Source organism: Rhipicephalus sanguineus, chromosome 7, assembly GCF_013339695.2.
Source record: "Rhipicephalus sanguineus isolate Rsan-2018 chromosome 7, BIME_Rsan_1.4, whole genome shotgun sequence".
NCBI lineage: Eukaryota > Metazoa > Arthropoda > Arachnida > Ixodida > Ixodidae > Rhipicephalus > Rhipicephalus sanguineus.
Window position 1 is genome coordinate 95,334,358 of NC_051182.1, and position 20,741 is coordinate 95,355,098.

Consider the following 20,741-nt stretch of genomic DNA (forward strand, 5'->3'; position numbering starts at 1 on the left):
GGAGTGACACTAACTGAGGCGTTGATCTTTGATAACTGGCTGGGGTTAGTCGTCTAGTTCGATCTCATCTAGCAGGGCTTTTAACAAGCGCTCCACGAACAAGGTGGAATTTAGACAACTACACTGCTGTTACATCATTGCGGTCACTTGTATGGAAAGCTGGCTCAGGAACCTCACAAGTACTCTTAAAAGACTTCAGTTCGGTATCGAATTTCTATTTTTTTAATTGTTCAAATACTGGCTAAGGACATATTAGTGTTTAGGTTTTTCTTCTGTCTACTTCTTCTTCGAGAAGAGGTTATTACCGTTCAGGTGTACAAGCCAGTGACGGCATCCCTAGAAGGAAGCCTACTGAATCTGAATATATGCGAAAGTAAGAAACACTTTTGCAAAGCATAACGCTGGCATCTTCGGATAGGTGAAGCCAGAGCAACTTCAGGTTAAACATAAATACACATTTTATAAAAGTGTATGCTAACACAGGTTAAATATGTATGTACAACAAGAAACTGAATTTGATAGAGAGACACGATCCCCGCGGAGAGGATAGTGTCTAGCTCTTCAAGCCTGAATAATGACTCTAGGTTGGGGCCCCGGGGCGGTGTTTTGTAGCCATTGATTCGCGGCGTTAAACACTTCCGGTCCACTCACTATGCGAGGAAACCGTTCGAGCACCAATATTAAAATTGGTGCCAGAGCCTTCGTGTCAGTGGCCCACTGGCCATTTAAACATGAAACGTAGTTTACGACCACTCTTTCGCAGCACAGCTAAAAGATCTGTATCGCTTCGTACTCACGGTTTCGCAGAGATGGCTTCTTTTGAAGGCGTTCGAGTCGACGCCGGCTTTTTGCTCAGGTCCACCTTTGCATGAGACACATAAGACTTTCGCCTTAAAAAAATACACTGGCACACAACAAAGGGGTGCCGGTTAGTTCGGAAAGTCCAACGTGTCACTAAAAACGCAGCCAGTGCTTGGACGGCTTTCTTCTGCGAATTTAAGGGCTGTTGAAATCGCGAGATTCTTTCTTCCTACAGAGCTCAACCAACTTGTTGAGCGCTTTTCAAAGTGATTGTCTTGGTGCACTGTACCGTATATAGTGTCACAGATTATGTCGAGTAGTTTCTCAATTTTCGGAGTAGTCACAAGCTGCGGTGTCAGCCATCCTAAGGCGGAACGCATATGTCTTGGTAAATGCGGTGTACATTCGTTCCCGACTGAGGTCCCGTACGGTCGCTTCTTTTAATCAAATAGCATCCTAGCAAAAATGATATAAGTAGCTCGAGGGCGATGCGTGATCGACTTCATAAGAATATTCAGCAACCTACTGGTGTTACAGAAAGGCATGCTTTTTGCATGTACAGCTCATCAATGGACATCGCAAGTTAAAAAGACTAATGATGAGAGCTGCTGGCGGTCAAGGCGTGTAGGTGGTTTTACCATGGCTATGTCTCATACACAAATCTACATTACTTCATGTGTTTAAGTAAATATTTGTGCACGAACTTCGAACCTTCAGTTTAGAAATGCATGTTGTCCATTATCGGTGAGACGAAATGACTCGGTAAAGGAACTTTATTAACGTAGAATTCGTTAAGTTACTTTCATGATAGGGATAAACAGAAAACTTTTTTTGGTGACAAATATGATGGCCATGGCCAACCAAATTATGTTTTTATTGGTGATATGCTTGCATGGAGAGAAGCTGCATATAATAAAAAGCCCGAACATTCTCAAGTGGCTCCATGTAAACATGTCGGCTATGGTTTAGGTTGGAGAAAGTTAATAAACTACACTTTAGTTGAGACCACGCTATTGTTATGAGCTGCGCACTTCACTGTAATTGTCTGCTTCTGTATGCTCTAATCCAAATTCGTTTTCTCTCTTTCAGTGCACTTCATTTGGTGAACGGACCGTGACGTTGTCAGTATATACGTAGTTTTCAAAAATGAAAAGTGGGCTTTTACACATGAATACCTCATTGTACGCTCGCTATATGTACACACGATTGTGATGCTTTCGTAAAAGCCCTTACTCTTACAACCTAGCTATCTATTTGTCGGCCAGCCACCACCACTTATCATGCGACAAGCATGGTGCAAATTTGTCTACTTCTTAAAATGTACTTTTCTTTGCGGAAAATCATCAATAACGGGATCACCAGCCTGCAGTTCGCAGCACCTAACGCACATTTATCACCTGGTGAAGCAAAGCGCGAGGTACTTATGACAGGGCGCCGGGCAGCTGCCAAGTGGAACGTCCGCACCTTCTGCACTTGCACTCATTCCTTGTGTCAGATGCATACGTTCACCTTTTGTCAAAAGAATGGGGGCAGCGCGACCCAGCATGCACGAACAGGGGTACGGTGACGAGAAGGAGGATTCAAACCGGACTAACTGTACATTGAGTGTCGTAAAAAAAATAAACCTATGACTGTCGTGATCAAATTCTTTTTTACGCAAGGTTCATTCCAGCTGTATACTACGTGTCTAGGACGAAATTTAGCTGCTAATTAGGACTGCTAAGGCAGTCTGGATGTGGCGAAGAGGGGGACGAGCTCGGGGTTGTGGGACAACGCAATCTTGTCCCTTTACGCCGCAACTCACGCCTCTGCCTTGAGGGCTAATAAACAGAAAGCTCCATTACCTCATCAGAAAGTACGTTTCCCACCAACGCCCATTTTAAAGATAGTATACATTGGATAACAGGGCACAACTGTGCCCCTTTTAGTGACAAACCGTGCCTCTTTATTTAGTGACACATAATAAAGTCTACAATAACACGACGAACGCTCATCCCCCGACATCTTCTGTGCCTGACTCGTGTCACTTGGTGGCTACAACTGCACTTTTTTTTAGTTCAGGTTTGGTTCACGTTGAGGCACGTTCCGAAAAATTCGCGTCGGTTGCAAGTTATGTTCTGACCAGAAAAGCTATTGAAATACGCTTACCGTTTCAGCTACGGGTTCCTTTCAACAACATGCTAGTTCCCGGTATATGTTTAACATAAATTATTTCAACGAACCTCTCAAATAAATACTCATAACATTTAATGAAGTTGCGATACTTCTGTGTTACATTAAGTCACCCTAGTAAGTACAGTTTATGAGAACAATCATCTTTGCATGCCTTCTACCGCGTTCAATAAAACGTTCCTGTTTTCTTAAGCTTTAAAAACTCATCCATCAGATAGCACTTCAGAACTTTGCCTCTTCTGTTCTTGGGCAGCTCTTCAGCGAAGACAATCCCACCATGTAGTCCCTTGTAAACAGCCAGCCTCTCTGCGAAGCAAACATGGAAGCATGCAAAGCACGATTTTATCTTGACTTCAATAATGTCAGTGGAAGAATGTCAACTTCAGTTTATTCGCACAGCGGAGATAAAATGAAATGTGACAAAATAATGAGTTTCTTATACAAATGTGGCTTATTTTACGAAGAGCATTCAATGGTACGACCAAGCGCAACGAAGATGCCTTTTTCGTTGTCGAAGAGTTACAGAAGCATTGCTCTATCAACCCTTACCGCCTAGTAGAGCAATGAGCGATAAAGCCACTTGTACGAATTCAGTGTTCACTGCAGACCTCTGATATTTCAAGGGACGCAAAAACCCTTATGCTTTCTTAGAAATGCTATTTCATTTACATTCTTTGTGGGCTAGGGAGGAAGAAAGCAAGGAAACCGAAAGACAGAAGGTAGGCGGGCTAATCAGAAAAGCATCTTGTTGGCAACCCTACGTTGAGGGAATGGGAAAAGGGAATAAAAACATGAGAGAGAAAGGAAGGAGGGGGGGGGGAGGAAATGAGCAGTGAACTCGCTGACGCGTGTGGGACTGCACCACTATGGCCAGAATTCGCACAAGCCCGTCGGGCTACATTTTAGGGGAAACCAATGTCCATTTCGCGGTGAGATTGGTTGACATTCTATGCTCAGACTGCGCACATATCGCTCTATAGCAATACACCGCGACTACAGGTAGCCTGTTATACTTCAGCACTGCTTGCTGAGCCGTACCTGCCACGTGGTCTTTGATTCGCTGTGCGATGTGGTCGTTCTTGTCCAGCTTCCATCCCTTTCTCAGGACAACAATGGCGGCTGGTGCCTCTCCGAGGACCGAGTGAGGCACTCCTAGAACGGCGACTTCGGCAACAAAGCGCAGCTCGAGAACGCATTGCTCCACCTCGAAGGGTTCCACCTTGGTGTCCAGACACTTGATGACGCTCTTCAGCCGCTCAGTAACAAAGAGTCGGCCCGAGGTATCATAGTAACCAACGTCCCCTGCATGCGCACGTAACCCCCCTCAGTGACCCCATTCCTACATTCAACAATAATAGATAATGGTAGTCAAAATTCACTGCGCACACACGCTCAGAAAGTGACGTAGCTTCAGACGCCAATAACAAGAACATTGATTGCTTTACTTTGATAGCGGATGTTGCAAAGGAAAAAGGGGGTTGCAAGAGGAAGATTATATTAGTAGAATTCTGATTTGTTTAAACCCGTAATGGTCAGAGGCTTACGCAGGAGCAGGAAAAAAAATCAGCTGCTGTGGCGCCAATACACAGGTTTCAACCTCAACATGCTGCTACATTTGTCCGCAACTAAATCAGCAGAAATTGAAAATACGTTAATAGGAGTACCGAAATGCTAATGACAAAAATACTTTCTCAGTTGCCCTTTTATTACAATGAGGCGGCGTCATTGCGCGCACGAAAGAAAAATAGATGCGGACAGCTTTCACTAGTGGTGCAAGGCTGGACTAACAGCGGTGCTTGTGGACGACTTAGGCTCTGTCGACTTCTACAAGCTCGACTAAGTCATTGCTAGGTTTGGTTAGGCATTGTAAGGCTTGGCTATGTGGAACGTCGATCTATATTGCTTGGCGAAGGGTCGTCGTGGATACGTGAAGTGAACAATTAATTAATATGTCCTCAGTTATCTCGGTCTTACTTAGCAAGGTATTAATGCGCAAGGTATTCATAAGAGGAGGAAGAGGACAAAGAGTGCGCGCGCCGGCTGAGCAACACGCGACAAGGCAGATGCCAATCAGGATAATGCGCTGCTAAAGAATGTGCCGACGTGGGAGATTCTTCTGGTGGTGATCTCAGATATGAGCACACGCTCAAAAAATACACCGATGCCTTCTAAAATGTTATCTGATATTTGCAAAACACAAAACGACATATTCGTCCACTTTAAGGAGTGGAGAGGGGTAGTGGAGAGGAGGTGTGTGGAGAGGGTTTGCTCATGCGCAGTAAGGGTGGTCACGCCGCACACCACCGGTTTGAACTCCGCCATAAGATGCTTTGCGTCTAAAAAACCGACAAAGGGAAACACACTTCGAATAAACGTTGGAATTACAACTAGGCGCGTGAAACACTGCAACATTAGGCACCTGAAACATAAACAAGACAGCATACAGAAACACCATGCAAGGTTTTACTGTATCCCCATTTCCATAAGTGATATAATAACCACACTTATTCTCGTATGTTTCTTGGCGGATGCTAAACGCCTCAAGAGATCACTCTTTCATATTCGATGTTGTGCGTATTTTTGTAGAACACGTGTAGCTCTAAGCTCCGGAGCGCACATTCGTCTTCGAAAACGATCGCCTCGGTATGCAATAACCACTACTGTGCGTTCGCAAATGAACAGTTATCGCTAAGCCTTCTAATGAGGTAGCGTGAAAGCCAGTCAGCTTTAAGCCATTGATCACAATAGCGGTGCCTACACATAGTGCTTCCATAAAAACAGGGACTTCATAGTAGACATTTTCTCGCAAAACTGTTATCTTTCTACGTTATTTATTTTCGGGTACATTTCGGCCAGCATGCGAACGGTGCAACACGTGGTACGCACACTGCATTTGGCTGTCTTTTTCAGTCGATGATGCACGTGCTGTTCATATAAAGAAAAAAAAAAACAAGTGACTTGTCTTTCCTGTCCCTTCTTTTTTTGTTTAGTTTTCTGCGCAGCAATATCAGGCTGCAAACATTAACTAACAAGCGCAATGTCGCATTCGGCTTAGAGGGCCGGTAAAGAGGCTTAGACATTTTTTTTTTCACCTCCCGAACAAGTTCGCTTATTCGTACAGAAGCCGCGGCGATCATAGTTTGTGAATATCGCAGCACTGTGCACCGCACGGACGCTCCATTTCGAAAAACAATTCCCGCGCCGCTCTCCTGCCCCTGTCCAGTCCTCTTCGCCCTCGAAGTGACTTAATGTTGCCTATGGACAACGTTAAGTAGCACTGACTTCGTTTCAAGTTCTGCTCGATTCACTTTTTTTTTCTCATTGTACGCGATAGCTGTTACGGACAACGGAGACGGCGGCGGACATCTACGTCACCAAAATCGACCGTTGTTGTTATCTCATAACAGTTTTCGCTGTAAAATCAACAAATAAGCTTGAGCAATAACTAAGAACTTGGAAAGTTTCAATGTGGCCTATACGCTCTAGGCAATGTTGGCTGTTAAGTCAGGTACCTCCGAACACCAAGCATCGTCACCGAATGTGCGCTCTTCTGCAGTTGATGCGCGCGTATGCTTTCCCAATCATGATGCCTAATTCCAACTATAGAACAATGGCCAAGAGACAGATATGATTACGAGGTGGCATGGAAAGAAAGCGTTAAATGATAACGATGACGATGATGTTCTCAGTGTGGGCACCTGCCCACTCATGGGGGTTGGGCGAAAAATTGGGTGCTTATATGTATGGCTTTTGGAATATCACGTTATCGAGGACGTAATGAAGTGCGTGAAGCCAAATCCTGGTTCTCTTCGTGCTGGCTCCACTGTCTTCTCATACTTCGAGAAACCGGGCGTCACAACTGACAAGTATTTAGAGGCCTGTAACATAAGCCCTACCACCAGAGCCATGATCGAGGGCACTGATCGCCCTTCATCGGCTTGGGAGGTGGCTGTGGGAGTGAAGCCACCGGTGGCATGCACGGCCCAGGTTGTCACCATCTCTTCGATTGGAGGCGATGGCCATAATTCGCCTCACTCCATTTGGATAGAGGTGATCAGGGAAAGAACCCAACTCGCCGGGTGAGCCGTACTAGTTTGGTTGATGATCGTATCGTTAATCAAAGACGGACGCTGGCGGGACCGGTTCGACAGCGGTGCCACTTTTTTTTTCCTTCGCGAGATTTTTTTGTTGCTTCGACGTGTTACTGCAGAACAGATGCGCGTGGACTACAGACGAGATAAAAAAGGAATAGCAGTGGCACGCCGCTCCACTCATAGCATATCTCGCGTGGTGGGTTTTTGCAGAATGTTGCGTTACTGGTGGTGGCAACTCTGAACTGTAGTTACACAGGATGAAAGACGGTGACACAGCCTGCATGCCAACAAATTCTGAGACGAGCGATGACTGCTCGCCGTGGTCTTCGTTCTACAGTCCTCTCGTCACTGCACTGCTTGGTCCTGGAAAGACGCCAATAGGCGGTGCCTTCTACAGCAGGTGACGCGGTAACCATTGTCGGGCGGACTTCTTTATTTTTATGCAGCCTTTCACCTAACCGGTAACCTTTCGGAAATAGTCGAACAAATCCAGCAGATCCTACGCATTGCGGGCATCGATTTCATGCGAAGCAGTCAGCGAGTAGCTGCCTATGCCGCGTTCAAGTTTCTTTTTTTTTTTGCTTCGAGGCAAACGTTACGATGCGGTTCGACGTTTTTGTGTAAATTGAGCAATTGCGCGCATATCGTGTGCTTTCTAAGCACATCGTCTACCCTGGCGCCTCACGTTAGAGCACATAAAGAAAGTTTGTCGAAACGAATGGCGTGGTACAGTGCAATGTTGTGCATATCATAAGCAGCGGCCGTTGCTATATTTACACGGGTTCTAGAGAGAAAGAAAGAGACAGATAATAAACGTCTTTATTTGAGAAGATAGGTCAGAGAGGCGTCCTTAGTCCATTATTCCTTGAGATCGAACAATGCTTTACTATAGGTTACTAAGTCATAGGAGTACTTATGCAATGTTTATTAAAGTGTCATAAAAGGGTATAGCCACCAATGAAGGAAAGGACATGACTCTTAAGGGCTCGTTTTTTTTCTTTGTTAGACACAATATTGATGAGAGTATTGTGTCTAACAAAGAAAAAAAACGAGCCCTTAAGAGTCATGTCCTTTGCTTCATTCACAGCGAGGGTCTCGTTCTGGCAGACTTGATGCCTTCAGGTAGTATGCGAGGGTTTATTGGTCAGCTTCCAGCTCACAAAAAAAGATCACGTGCTAGGTGATGCCAACAGGCAGAAAAAGAAGTGTTCCACACTCGCCGCCATGACTGCGATTGGCGCTGACTAACACTCCTAGGTTTAAATCACATATATATACCCCATAAAGTGGATGGAAGGATGACCACCGCCGTAGCTCAGTGGTAGAGCATCGAACGCGTTATTCGAAGGTTGCAGGTTCGGTCCCTGCTGGCGGGAAGTTATCTTTTGTCCACTTTTCTTTCTTCACATTTATATTCTCAATACTACAGATAACGACCCCTATATTTTCCTTGTCAGTTCTCATTAATATAGCCACCAATGCACCACAACTTACGTTGCCCTGACGTGGCCACTGTCTTCTCATACTTCGAGAAACCGGGCTTCACAACTGACAAGTATTTAGAGGCCTGTAACATAAGCCCTACCACCAGAGCCATGATCGAGGGCACTGATCGCCCTTCATCGGCTTGGGAGGTGGCTGTGGGAGTGGAGCCACCGGTGGCATGCACGGCCCAGGTTGTCACCATCTCTTCGATTGGAGGCGATGGCCATAATTCGCCTCACTCCATTTGGAAAGAGGTGATCAGGGCAAGAACCCAACTCGCCGGGTGAGCCGTACTAGTTTGGTTGATGATCGTATCGTTAATCAAAGACGGACGCTGGCGGGACCGGTTCGACAGCGGTGCCACCTCTTTTTTTCCTTCGCGAGATTTTTTTGTTGCTTCGACGTGTTACTGCAGAACAGATGCGCGTGGACTACAGACGAGATAAAAAAGGAATAGCAGTGGCACGCCGCTCTACTCGTAGCATATCTCGCGTGGTGGGTTTTTGCAGAATGTTGTGTTACTGGTGGTGGCAACTCTGAACTGTAGTTACACAGGATGAAAGACGGTGACACAGCCTGCATGCCAACAAATTCTGAGACGAGCGATGACTGCTCGCCGTGGTCTTCGTTCTACAGTCCTCTCGTCACTGCACTGCTTGGTCCTGGAAAGACGCCAATAGGCGGTGCCTTCTACAGCAGGTGACGCGGTAACCATTGTCGGGCGGACTTCTTTATTTTTATGCAGCCTTTCACCTAACCGGTAACCTTTCGGAAATAGTCGAACAAATCCAGCAGATCCTACGCATTGCGGGCATCGATTTCATGCGAAGCAGTCAGCGAGTAGCTGCCTATGCCGCGTTCAAGTTTCTTTTTTTTTTGCTTCGAGGCAAACGTTACGATGAGGTTCGACGTTTTTGTGTAAATTGAGCAATTGCGCGCATATCGTGTGCTTTCTAAGCACATCGTCTACCCTGGCGCCTCACGTTAGAGCACATAAAGAAAGTTTGTCGAAACGAATGGCGTGGTACAGTGCAATGTTGTGCATATCATAAGCAGCGGCCGTTGCTATATTTACACGGGTTCTAGAGAGAAAGAAAGAGACAGATAATAAACGTCTTTATTTGAGAAGATAGGTCAGAGAGGCGTCCTTAGTCCATTATTCCTTGAGATCGAACAATGCTTTACTATAGGTTACTAAGTCATAGGAGTACTTATGCAATGTTTATTAAAGTGTCATAAAAGGGTATAGCCACCAATGAAGGAAAGGACATGACTCTTAAGGGCTCGTTTTTTTTCTTTGTTAGACACAATATTGATGAGAGTATTGTGTCTAACAAAGAAAAAAAACGAGCCCTTAAGAGTCATGTCCTTTGCTTCATTCACAGCGAGGGTCTCGTTCTGGCAGACTTGATGCCTTCAGGTAGTATGCGAGGGTTTATTGGTCAGCTTCCAGCTCACAAAAAAAGATCACGTGCTAGGTGATGCCAACAGGCAGAAAAAGAAGTGTTCCACACTCGCCGCCATGACTGCGATTGGCGCTGACTAACACTCCTAGGTTTAAATCACATATATATACCCCATAAAGTGGATGGAAGGATGACCACCGCCGTAGCTCAGTGGTAGAGCATCGAACGCGTTATTCGAAGGTTGCAGGTTCGGTCCCTGCTGGCGGGAAGTTATCTTTTGTCCACTTTTCTTTCTTCACATTTATATTCTCAATACTACAGATAACGACCCCTATATTTTCCTTGTCAGTTCTCATTAATATAGCCACCAATGCACCACAACTTACGTTGCCCTGACGTGGCCACTGTCTTCTCATACTTCGAGAAACCGGGCGTCACAACTGACAAGTATTTAGAGGCCTGTAACATAAGCCCTACCACCAGAGCCATGATCGAGGGCACTGATCGCCCTTCATCGGCTTGGGAGGTGGCTGTGGGAGTGGAGCCACCGGTGGCATGCACGGCCCAGGTTGTCACCATCTCTTCGATTGGAGGCGATGGCCATAATTCGCCTCACTCCATTTGGAAAGAGGTGATCAGGGCAAGAACCCAACTCGCCGGGTGAGCCGTACTAGTTTGGTTGATGATCGTATCGTTAATCAAAGACGGACGCTGGCGGGACCGGTTCGACAGCGGTGCCACTTCTTTTTTTCCTTCGCGAGATTTTTTTGTTGCTTCGACGTGTTACTGCAGAACAGATGCGCGTGGACTACAGACGAGATAAAAAAGGAATAGCAGTGGCACGCCGCTCTACTCGTAGCATATCTCGCGTGGTGGGTTTTTGCAGAATGTTGTGTTACTGGTGGTGGCAACTCTGAACTGTAGTTACACAGGATGAAAGACGGTGACACAGCCTGCATGCCAACAAATTCTGAGACGAGCGATGACTGCTCGCCGTGGTCTTCGTTCTACAGTCCTCTCGTCACTGCACTGCTTGGTCCTGGAAAGACGCCGATAGGCGGTGCCTTCTACAGCAGGTGACGCGGTAACCATTGTCGGGCGGACTTCTTTATTTTTATGCAGCCTTTCACCTAACCGGTAACCTTTCGGAAATAGTCGAACAAATCCAGCAGATCCTACGCATTGCGGTAATCGATTTCATGCGAAGCAGTCAGCGAGTAGTTGCCTATGCCGCGTTCGTTTCTTTTTTTTTTTTGCTTCGGGGCAAACGTTACTATGTGGTTCGACGTCTTTGTGTAAATTGAGCAATTGTGCGCATATCGTGTGCTTTCTAAGCACATCGTCTACCCTGGCGCCTAACGTTAGAGCACATAAAGAAAGTTTGTCGAAACGAATGGCGTGGTACAGTGCAATGTTGTGCATATCATAAGCAGCAGCCGTTGCTATATTTACACGGGTTCTAGAGAGAAAGAAAGAGACAGATAATAAACGTCTTTATTTGAGAAGATAGGTCAGAGAGGCGTCCTTAGTCCATTATTCCTTGAGATCGAACAATGCTTTACTATAGGTTACGAAGTCATAGGAGTACTTATGCAATGTTTATTAAAGTGTCATAAAAGGGTATAGCCACCAATGAAGGAAAGGACATGACTCTTAAGGGCTCGTTTTTTTTCTTTGTTAGACACAATATTAATGAGAGTATTGTGTCTAACAATGAAAAAAACGAGCCCTTAAGAGTCATGTCCTTTGCTTCATTCACAGCGAGGGTCTCGTTCTGGCAGACTTGATGCCTTCAGGTAGTATGCGAGGGTTTATTGGTCAGCTTCCAGCTCACAAAAAAAGATCACGTGCTAGGTGACGCCAACAGGCAGAAAAAAAAGTGTTCCACACTCGCCGCCATGGCTGCGATTGGCGCTGACTAACACTCCTAGGTTTAAATCACATATATACCCCATAAAGTGGATGGAAGGATGACCACCGCCGTAGCTCAGTGGTAGAGCATCGGACGCGTTATTCGAAGGTTGCAGGTTCGGTCCCTGCTGGCGGGAAGTTATCTTTTCGTCCACTTTTCTTTCTTCACATTTATATTCTCAATACTACAGATAACAACCCCTATACTTTCCTTGTCAGTTCTCATTAATATAGCCACCAATGCACCACAACTGGCGTTGCCCTGACGTGACCTCTAAGGTCTTTTTTCCGAAGCAGTTTGAAGGGCTGGCGTGGTTGTGTGGTAGAATGCTTGACTGCCACACACCGTAACTGCAGGTCCGATTCCGGCTCGAACCGTGCTTTTTACTCTTTGCACATATCGGGATTTTTCGTCCACCGACAAAACCGCCGACACTGGCACCGGATTTCCGGCAACACGGGATCCACACCGCGGTCACGTTAAGATATGTGACGTCCATTCTCGCTGTTCGTGGGTTGATATAGAGTGCGAATCACGTGTTGCGCATACCCGCATTCCGCAGGCCGTGGTATGCGGGTATGGGCCCCACGTGACTGTGGGAAAGGGTTTTAAGACGAACTCGGCAGGCATGTCATGTTATTGCAGTCATGGTCTGTCAATCGTGTTCGTTGTACACTTATGTCCTCGTATGCCAATTTTGGCATATTACAAGTTAAGGAGACGACCATGAGAGTGCCAGACGTAGTCGACTGGATAGATAGATAGATAGATAGATAGATAGATAGATAGATAGATAGATAGATAGATAGATAGATAGATAGATAGATAGATAGATAGATAGAAACAATGGAAGCGCCTTTGGTTCGCAAAAAAATGCTTCGCATTAAAGGAAAAAGACGCCAGGCCTGCGCAGAACACAGTCGCAGCGTAAGCTGGCGAAGCGACCTTCATAGAGCCCGCTATACACTCTCTTAGGCCGCCTGCATGTACAATTGTTTGATACCCACAAAGCAATATATCATCGCATTTCATCATCGTCACATTTTACTAAGTAGCGAAGCACCGACTACGCGTTGCTAACGCAATATGCGCACCTGCGTAGCTGCACACTTCTGTTATAGTTCGAGTGGATGATGGTAGTGATGAATATGATGATGAATTATTGAGCACATTGTAATGGGTGGGAATGTTTAAACTAACGACTCGTTAAGCAATTCACATGGCGTGACGCCTGATGTGATTGTGGTCTTCTATCAGGCAATAGTAGATCTGTTAACGCGTTTCATCCTCATGTACATGATATTCAAGAGATCTAACAGACAATAATGCCAAGGAAAGTGTAGGGGATGTTATTTGTGGTACTTAGGATGCAAATGCGAAGAAAGTAAAGTGGGCGAAAAGATGACTTGCCACCGGCAGGGACCGAACCTACGACCTTCGAATAGCGCGTCCGATGCTCCACTGAGCTACGGCGGCGGTCATTCCTCCGTCCACTTTATGGGGTATATATGTGCATTTAGACCTAGGAGTGTCTACTAGGCAATAAGACCTAGGAGTGTTAGACCTAGTATTGTCTAACAAAGAAAATCGAGCCCTTAAAAGTCATCTTCTTCCCTTCATTCATGTACATGATAGGGTCTTCTTCCGAAAAGAAAAGGTTCAAGCACTAGCACGGCTCTGTGGTAGAGCACTTGCTCGCCACGCAAAAGGCTTGGGTTCGGAATCCTTTTCGAACTCAGTTTTTCTCCTAAATATGCGCGATAATTGCGACGGACACCGGCGGCGGCGGACAACTACGCCCCCAAAATCAGCCGTCGTTGTGAGCTCATAACAGCTTACGCCGTAAAAGGCACATAGCATAGCCGCCTGGTGTTTTTGCGAGACTCACCTGTGCGCAGCCAACCATGAGCGTCGATAGCGGCGGCAGTTGCCTCATGATGATTGTAGTAGCCTGTCATGATGCTCGGCGAACGCACCAATATTTCACCGCGCTGATGCGCTGACAACGTCCTCCCAGATTGCGGATCAATGACCTAGGGTGCAAGAACTCGAGCACTATATTGGCTGCTATACATACAACTTTTTCGCCCTTGTAACCACTTCGCAGAACTTTACGTGAGAGGCAGTGAGAACAAAACAAAAACAGCTCATAACGTGACACAACCCTCAGCAAATGAATAATCGTTTGCTCCAGATGACATGGCTGATACATAGAATGGCTGATCAATATATCGTTTACACACACTAGAAGCACAATGCGTTCACAGTACCAAGAGTCAGCTCGAGGAGGGGGTCATGTAATGTCTATGAGGGCATGCATTGCAGAAACGCTTTGCAAGCATTGACCCATAAGCAGTGTTTCAGGCGTAGCCAAAGGATAGTGCGAGAAGAATTTAGGACACACTTCAGAGCCATTTTCTTGTGGCACCAATCGCGCACAGATGCGCATATTATGGTGAAAATTATTGCCATTAAGAGCACATTGCGCCACGATGTAACTGTAGGCAGTATTGTGCACCTTTCAAATAAATTTTAGTTGGAAGAATGCGCTGCGTCTTTGTTCTCTCGCCTGTCCTATGTCTAGTGTTCGCGCTTAGCACCAATTATGAATGACTTGTTCCAACTTGCCCAACTAGGAACCCTGTAGATATTCAGGGCAGGAAATGTTGACCTATACCCGGCTCAAATGCGTCCTTGCACGTTTGAGGTCGCTCGGTATGACGCAGCAACAGTTTGAGTCAGTCTTACGAAAGAGTCTATACTACCGCTCCACGCTGAACCGAATGACAAGCTGACATTACCTTGTGACTGCACTCGGGCGATATTAATCCGAATTATTAGAGCATTCTTTGGAGATCAACTGCTAAACGCAGCCGTGTGTCGGTCCAACAGCACAGTAGTGAGACTACAGCAATGAGAGATTTGGTGAACAAACTGCAGAAGCAAAATTTTGTAGTGCTGACAGCCTCACTCAGGCCTGCAAAGCAAATCAGTATGTTCAACCTACAAAGCAAGTCGGTATGTTCAGGCAATCGGCTCTGTACAGAAGATGACCTGCGTAACGTTACATTTTGGATATTTCAGCTTCGGACAGGAAAGCGCTTTCTGAAGGAAGTGAATAACACAATTCAACTTCTCTTACGTGTTGATTCTTTGCTCGCTGAATGTTGCCCATCGAAAAGGCGCCCATTTAGGGCCCCATATGCATGGGCTATTAGTTAAAAAGCCAGTTTGACCTTTAATTGTGTTGTATCACGTTAGGTCTTACACGAATAGGAGAGACATGCATCAAAGTTAAAGAAAGAGAAATGTCTGTACAATGCGACGGCAGAGTATCACAGGGCATTACCTTCACCTGCGTATCGGCGACAGGAAAACCCACGCTGTCGAAGCAAGAATGACCAGCTGGAGGGCAGCAGACGACTCCACTCGCCTCAGACAGTCCATAGACATTCCTGAATTCCTTAGGCTTCAACGCTGAGAGCACGAGCCCAGCAGTGCTTTTCGGCAGTGTTGCACCTAGGCTGATCACCTTCTTCAGTGAAGGAAGCCTCGTGCCCGTGGTTGCGACTGCGCTCGCCAGCAGATACAACACCGACGGTGTCGTCATGAGGAGGGATACCTAGAATACCCGAGCCAACAGACAGTTATTTCTTGACAGAAGCTGCCACAAAATTTTAGCTAGTAATGTTATCTATTTGCTAGCAGTATATCCATCTGAAGGCTCTGTTGCCTAAAGGGTGTGCTATCTAAGTACTCTGGATAGGTAATAATCGCTACTGAGAGTCTGACGCAGGTCTGTCAAAATTAATCCATCGGCTGAGTTTCTTGAAAAACTATCACTTAGGGTTTGGCAGCCGCTGGACATCTTTTCATCTCCTGTGAAAATCACCTGTCGTGATGTGGGTGAAGAGATCATTTTGGACTGCGAAGCTGTGTAAATGTGTTATGTGAAGATTAGGTTTTGAAAATTTTTCTGCTGCCGTGGGAGGACCGAAAATGGGTGCAATTTCGTGCAACCAGAATATCGTTTGCTGAAAGTTTGAGGCGTGTAGCTTATTTAAATACTTTGGAAATATTTACTGAAAACGCGTTATTTTCTCTCTACGAGGCCGGGGCTGCTGAAAACATTGGTGCCGATGGCCGAAATGTACTCGCAGCATCCGCAGTTTTGGTGCTGTACTAAAACTAACAGCAGATTTTCTGAAAATCTGCGCTATGTGTGCTGGGGATATCCTGACATGTACCTTTCCCCACGATAAAACGCGATTTTCATTGGAATTATAAGCCTTTAATCAGTGTTCGGTCATCGCTTGAGTAGCAGTTGAAAAAGCAGGTATGAAAATTGTCAGGACTGTTCCAGCAGAAATGTTCTCAACATTGCATAGAATCGAATGTGTAGTTCTGCCACGGTGTTGTGATGGTTGCAATATAGAGTATTTTCCGCGATGTATACTACTAGCGCTCCTTTCTCTTGGTGGCAGTTCACCGATCGCTGCACTTCCGCATAATTTTGACATTATCTCAGTCTGAAAGATCCCCTTCCATTCGAGGCTAAAAGAGTACAGCAGCATTCGCATGCCTTTGGCACAGCAGGGGAGTATTTAGAGACAAACATTCTTCTTTGTAACTGCTGTATCACAGCAGACAAACGCCGTGAACAAGCGAAAAACAAGGAGTGCAGATGCTTGGTCGGGTTGTCGCGTGGCGGTTACCTTTTGATTTTTGGCCGTTGAAAGGAAGTCGTTCACCGACCAGTACTTATCGCTGATCACCAAGCGGGCGCCGGAGCATATGAACTTGAAGTTAAAGGAAAATGACAGGTATATGGTGAGGTATTCGCAAGCCAGACAGACATCGTTCTCACTGTAGAGACCGGTGGCTCTGTAAAGGAACAAACCACTCAAACGTTTCAGGGTAGTTTACTACACCGGCAGCTCTGAATTTCCACACGGTGAGACGTATTACAGTTATTTTGCGAATAAAAGCTTACGGAGATGCAATTCGCCCCGTTGGTTGGTTTATTGGTCAGTTGTTCCTCACTAACCTGGCGCAACCCACCCCGGAGGATCGGCTATGAAACAGGCGGTAACTTGTTTTTAGAAATAAGGTTGCTTTATATTCTAAACATGTTTAGAAATAGTTTACAAAATATCTCATTGATATAATCAAGGAAAAAAAGAAACAATAATAAACCATTATGGTTGAAAAAGAAATTGAACTTAGATAACTTTGGTATTCAATGCTTTTTCGCTCACGTAGAAAATCACATACGGCATTGCAAGCGTTCTTCTGGCTGACACCCAGAACGGTAGAAATCTAGATAGAGTGAAGCTCCTTTGCATCTTCGTCTTTCACCGAATGTTCAGATGAGCAGTGTGCGGCGTTTCTTCCTCTAATACCTACTTTGTGCAGGGGGGTACGATGACAACGATGTCGACGATCACGACTGGCAAAACATCTTAGAGAGGTCTTCCTCAGCTAGGTGGTGGTGTCACCTTTATTATACCCAGAAAGAGGGGACCAGTGCGAAGACTGGCTGCGCTGGCTTAGAGGAGGTCGGCGGGGATCCCTTGGGATACCGCAGACTCCACTGCGCGCTGGATGTCCCACACCCCCTCTTATATCAGCAGATTTTTTTCGGGAACAGATAGCGCCAAGGTGCCAGTATTGCTAATTTCCAGCCACACTCATACATATGGTGTGGACTTGCACGCACTACAACACAGACAACACAAACACCCCAAATAAGTGGGAGTCCCTCCTTAGCTAGGCTGTAATCAGAAGTGTAGAACGAAAGAACTTTGCAGGCTGGAACTGGTGACCAGAAGCGACATGAAGGCCGGAAGTCACTCGGCCAACCAGAAGCGGCATAACAGAACTTAGGAGCAATCACGTTTGCGTATCTGCTGAAATTCTTTTTATTTTTTAGTATGACCTTTTAGGTTGGACAGCAGGAGCCAGCAGTAGCCAGCCACGGTCAGCATCAGCCGGAGAGGTTTTGCTGACAGTGCTCAAAACGTGTTATACCAATTATGTGATTGCATGGATGTAAAACTCGGTGCTGACTTGCGATGGAGATTACAGGACGGGTTGTCACTCAAACGCTAGGTTTTATTTTGTGGCCTCAAAGCGACACATGCACAGCCACAACGCGGTCGGTCCTGCTCGCATTGAGAGCGGCATGCTGGCGACAAAAGTGTTAAATGACACGCTTTTGCCCTCTTTGTTAACTCGCTGCTTCATCGAAACGTAGCAGCTGTATACCTTATATCACAGCTGTTTTTCTCATGTATGGACTATACAGGACAGCTGCTCCAAGCTTAGCGCAGTAAAAAAAAAGATTTAACGATGGACGCATTTTACTAGAGCGAATGTGGTGAGAAACAGAAAAGTGTATTGTCATTTGCTTTTGGAAGTTAACATGGCGTTAACGCAGAGCTTCCAACCAACTCTCAAATAAAAACACTTTCAATTTTTTGCTGTGAAAAGCACCCCACATAATTACAAATTTTTTGAAAGTGCCGCAAAACAATATGATAAGAGAGCTCGTTTTGCTCCCGTTAGACTAGTGCGACTTTTTCACCTGAGCAATCGTTAAGACCATTCTGTGAAGTATCAAATATTTTGAATCTTCTTTACAAAAAGACAGGTATTTCTGATACCTCTGCGGAGTGCATCAGGGCACATATGAGTGCCTGCTTTAGTGAACCGATTTAATTAATAATTTGTTGATTTAGAATTTAGATGATGTGTTTCTAAAGAGTACCTACTACTTTTCTGCGCATTGCGGAACGCCGTAGTCCAATAATTTTTTGTGATAATATGATGCAAAGCAACGCATGCCGCATGTCTTCACTGTAAAGTTACCTGAGGCTGAATTATATTGTCATTACTTTTTATAAGAAAAACGTACGTGCAAATGACGAAGTGAGGTTTTTCTCAAGCACGAAAGATTTATGCGGTAGTAGAACGGCCAATATGTGATACATACTTGTATGCACTCGTTAGCAGAAACAAAGCTTACATTTGGTGTTACAGGGTGTTTCAAGAAATGTGTTCAACCTTCTCAAAAAATCAGGAAAATGCGATATTTGCTCGGGGCTTTCAGAATTGCTTTTTCTGTAGCGGCAGGAATCTTGAGGTAGTTAAGGACATCATTTAAGACAGTAATTAGAAAATACATGAATTAACTTTTTAATTAGTGGAGTTAGGTGATTGTGTCAAATGGGAGAATTGAAGTTCTTCACGCGAGGAACCCATCCGAGCTTTGAGATTTCGAAAAAGCGTCCTCTAGTAATTGTTGTGGCGTAATGAACTTCAACCAAATGCAAAGGCTTTCAACAGCGAAAGCCATCGAATTCGGTTGAATTTCATTACTTGTAATTATTACTAGAGGCCGGTTTTTCGAAATCTCAGTGTTAAGATGGGTTTCTGGCACGAAGAACTTCAATTCCCCAATTTGACACAGGCACCTAACTCCACTAATTAAAAAGTTAATTAACTTTCCTAATTACTGTCTCAAGTCATGTCTCTAACCATCTTAAGATGCCTAGCGCTACAGAAAACGCCATTCACTCATTTTGGACGCCTCACAAGAATATGGCAGTTGCATTCTTCCATGTTTCTGTTTATGTTTCGCCATTGAATTTGGTTGAATTTCATTACTTCGTAATTATAACTAGAAGCCACTTTTTCGAAATCTGCAAGTTGTGTTGTGTTTCTGGCATGAAGAACTTCAATTCTCCCATTTGACACAACCACCTAACTCCACTAAATAAAATGTTGATTAATTTAACTTTTTAAATTACAGTTCCAAATAATTTCTTCAACCATCTTAAAATCCCTGCCACTACGGAAAAACCAATTCTGAAGGCAGCAATCAAATATCGCATTTTCCTGATTTTTTGAGAAGGTTGCACACATTTCTTGAAACACCCTGTATATAAAGAGTTTACAGAACGAAATTCTGATGTGCATTCACAAATGAGGAAAGCGGAATACGCATGCAGAAATAATGAGTAAAGCCTACAAATCAGAAACAAATGCGGTCATATAAAACCACTACGGGCTACTGCAAAGCTCCCTCGTAAGCCGCCTTCATATGAGCTTTTAAATGAGGCATGCTTGACAGATAGATTAGCGATGCAAGCAATCTTCGGCTAGGTTTGTCATAACCGATCCACATTTGATGCTATATTCCTAAGAAATAAGATTCAACGCAAAGTGCGAACCCACCAAATCACGTTAGTAGGAGTCAGAAGTGCCTGTGCATTTTCGGGGAAGGATGAATGATACGGCGATGGGAAATCCATGAAACCTGAAATTGCGTAACTTTGCCAGGATGCGAATATATGTGGAATAAAAAATTGTTGACCATATTGATTAGTGCTAGAAGCTAAAATGGCCACAGCCAAGGTGTATTTGAAGAGATCCCAGCGTTTCGAGACCGGTTCGACAGCTTCCACAGTGGGCGACTATATATTGGTCGTGGAAGCTTCGTCGCTTCTTATCATCTTAGCTCCGCTTTGACTTCATCTTTCCATCATATCTCGAAGGCCGTGCACGTATACCGGAGGCATTGTCCCTAGCACGCGGTTAACGTTCGCAGGTGTGTTTTGAATGTGCCACGACTCAAGGAAGTGCCTCGTTTCAGTGTCGATAGCACAAGCGCCGTCAAAATAGATCTTATGGTCACGCTTCTCGCAGTGCGCTGCAAGAGCGCTACATTACACTTCCATTCTCCTCACATCGTTCCTGTGTTGGCGAATAGTATCACATCATCTAATACAAAGCGAGAACGTTTAGAATAACAGAGAACTGAGCTAGCTGGTAAGTATTCATTCTAAAAAGACGGCGTTTGTGGTGTCC

General features: G+C 45.1%; 2 protein-coding genes across 2 annotated transcripts in view; both read right to left on the reverse strand.

Moving 5' to 3' along the window:
* Nucleotides 1-1,894: 1,894 nt before the first annotated feature.
* On the reverse strand, nucleotides 1,895-8,754 carry LOC125759131 (luciferin 4-monooxygenase-like). The gene is made up of 3 exons (XM_049417447.1): nucleotides 8,562-8,754; nucleotides 4,012-4,275; nucleotides 1,895-3,279 (listed from the first exon to the last, which is right to left on the reverse strand). The coding sequence occupies exons 1-3, from the start codon at nucleotides 8,752-8,754 to the stop codon at nucleotides 3,140-3,142; spliced, it is 597 nt and encodes a 198-aa protein (XP_049273404.1). The 3' UTR covers nucleotides 1,895-3,139.
* A 316-nt stretch (nucleotides 8,755-9,070) lies between these two features.
* The window catches only part of LOC119399608 (uncharacterized), a 29,710-nt gene continuing 18,039 nt past the window's right edge, over nucleotides 9,071-20,741 (reverse strand). The window contains exons 7-10 of the mRNA XM_049417448.1: nucleotides 16,586-16,754; nucleotides 15,220-15,492; nucleotides 13,759-13,903; nucleotides 9,071-9,093 (exon numbers count right to left, since the gene is read on the reverse strand). Coding sequence (XP_049273405.1) covers nucleotides 9,071-9,093; nucleotides 13,759-13,903; nucleotides 15,220-15,492; nucleotides 16,586-16,754 — 610 coding nt within the window. The remainder of the gene's footprint in view (nucleotides 9,094-13,758; nucleotides 13,904-15,219; nucleotides 15,493-16,585; nucleotides 16,755-20,741) is intronic.

Excerpts from the sequence above, each read along its gene's own strand:
- LOC125759131 (XM_049417447.1), bottom strand. The coding sequence starts at position 8,754 with ATGGTGACAACCTGGGCCGTGCATGCCACCGGTGGCTCCACTCCCACA. Across the intron at positions 4,276-8,561 it reads AGTGGCCACGTCAGGGCAAC|GGGACGTTGGTTACTATGAT; the intron begins GTAAGTTGTGGT and ends GTGCGCATGCAG. Across the intron at positions 3,280-4,011 it reads AATCAAAGACCACGTGGCAG|AGAGGCTGGCTGTTTACAAG; the intron begins GTACGGCTCAGC and ends TTTGCTTCGCAG.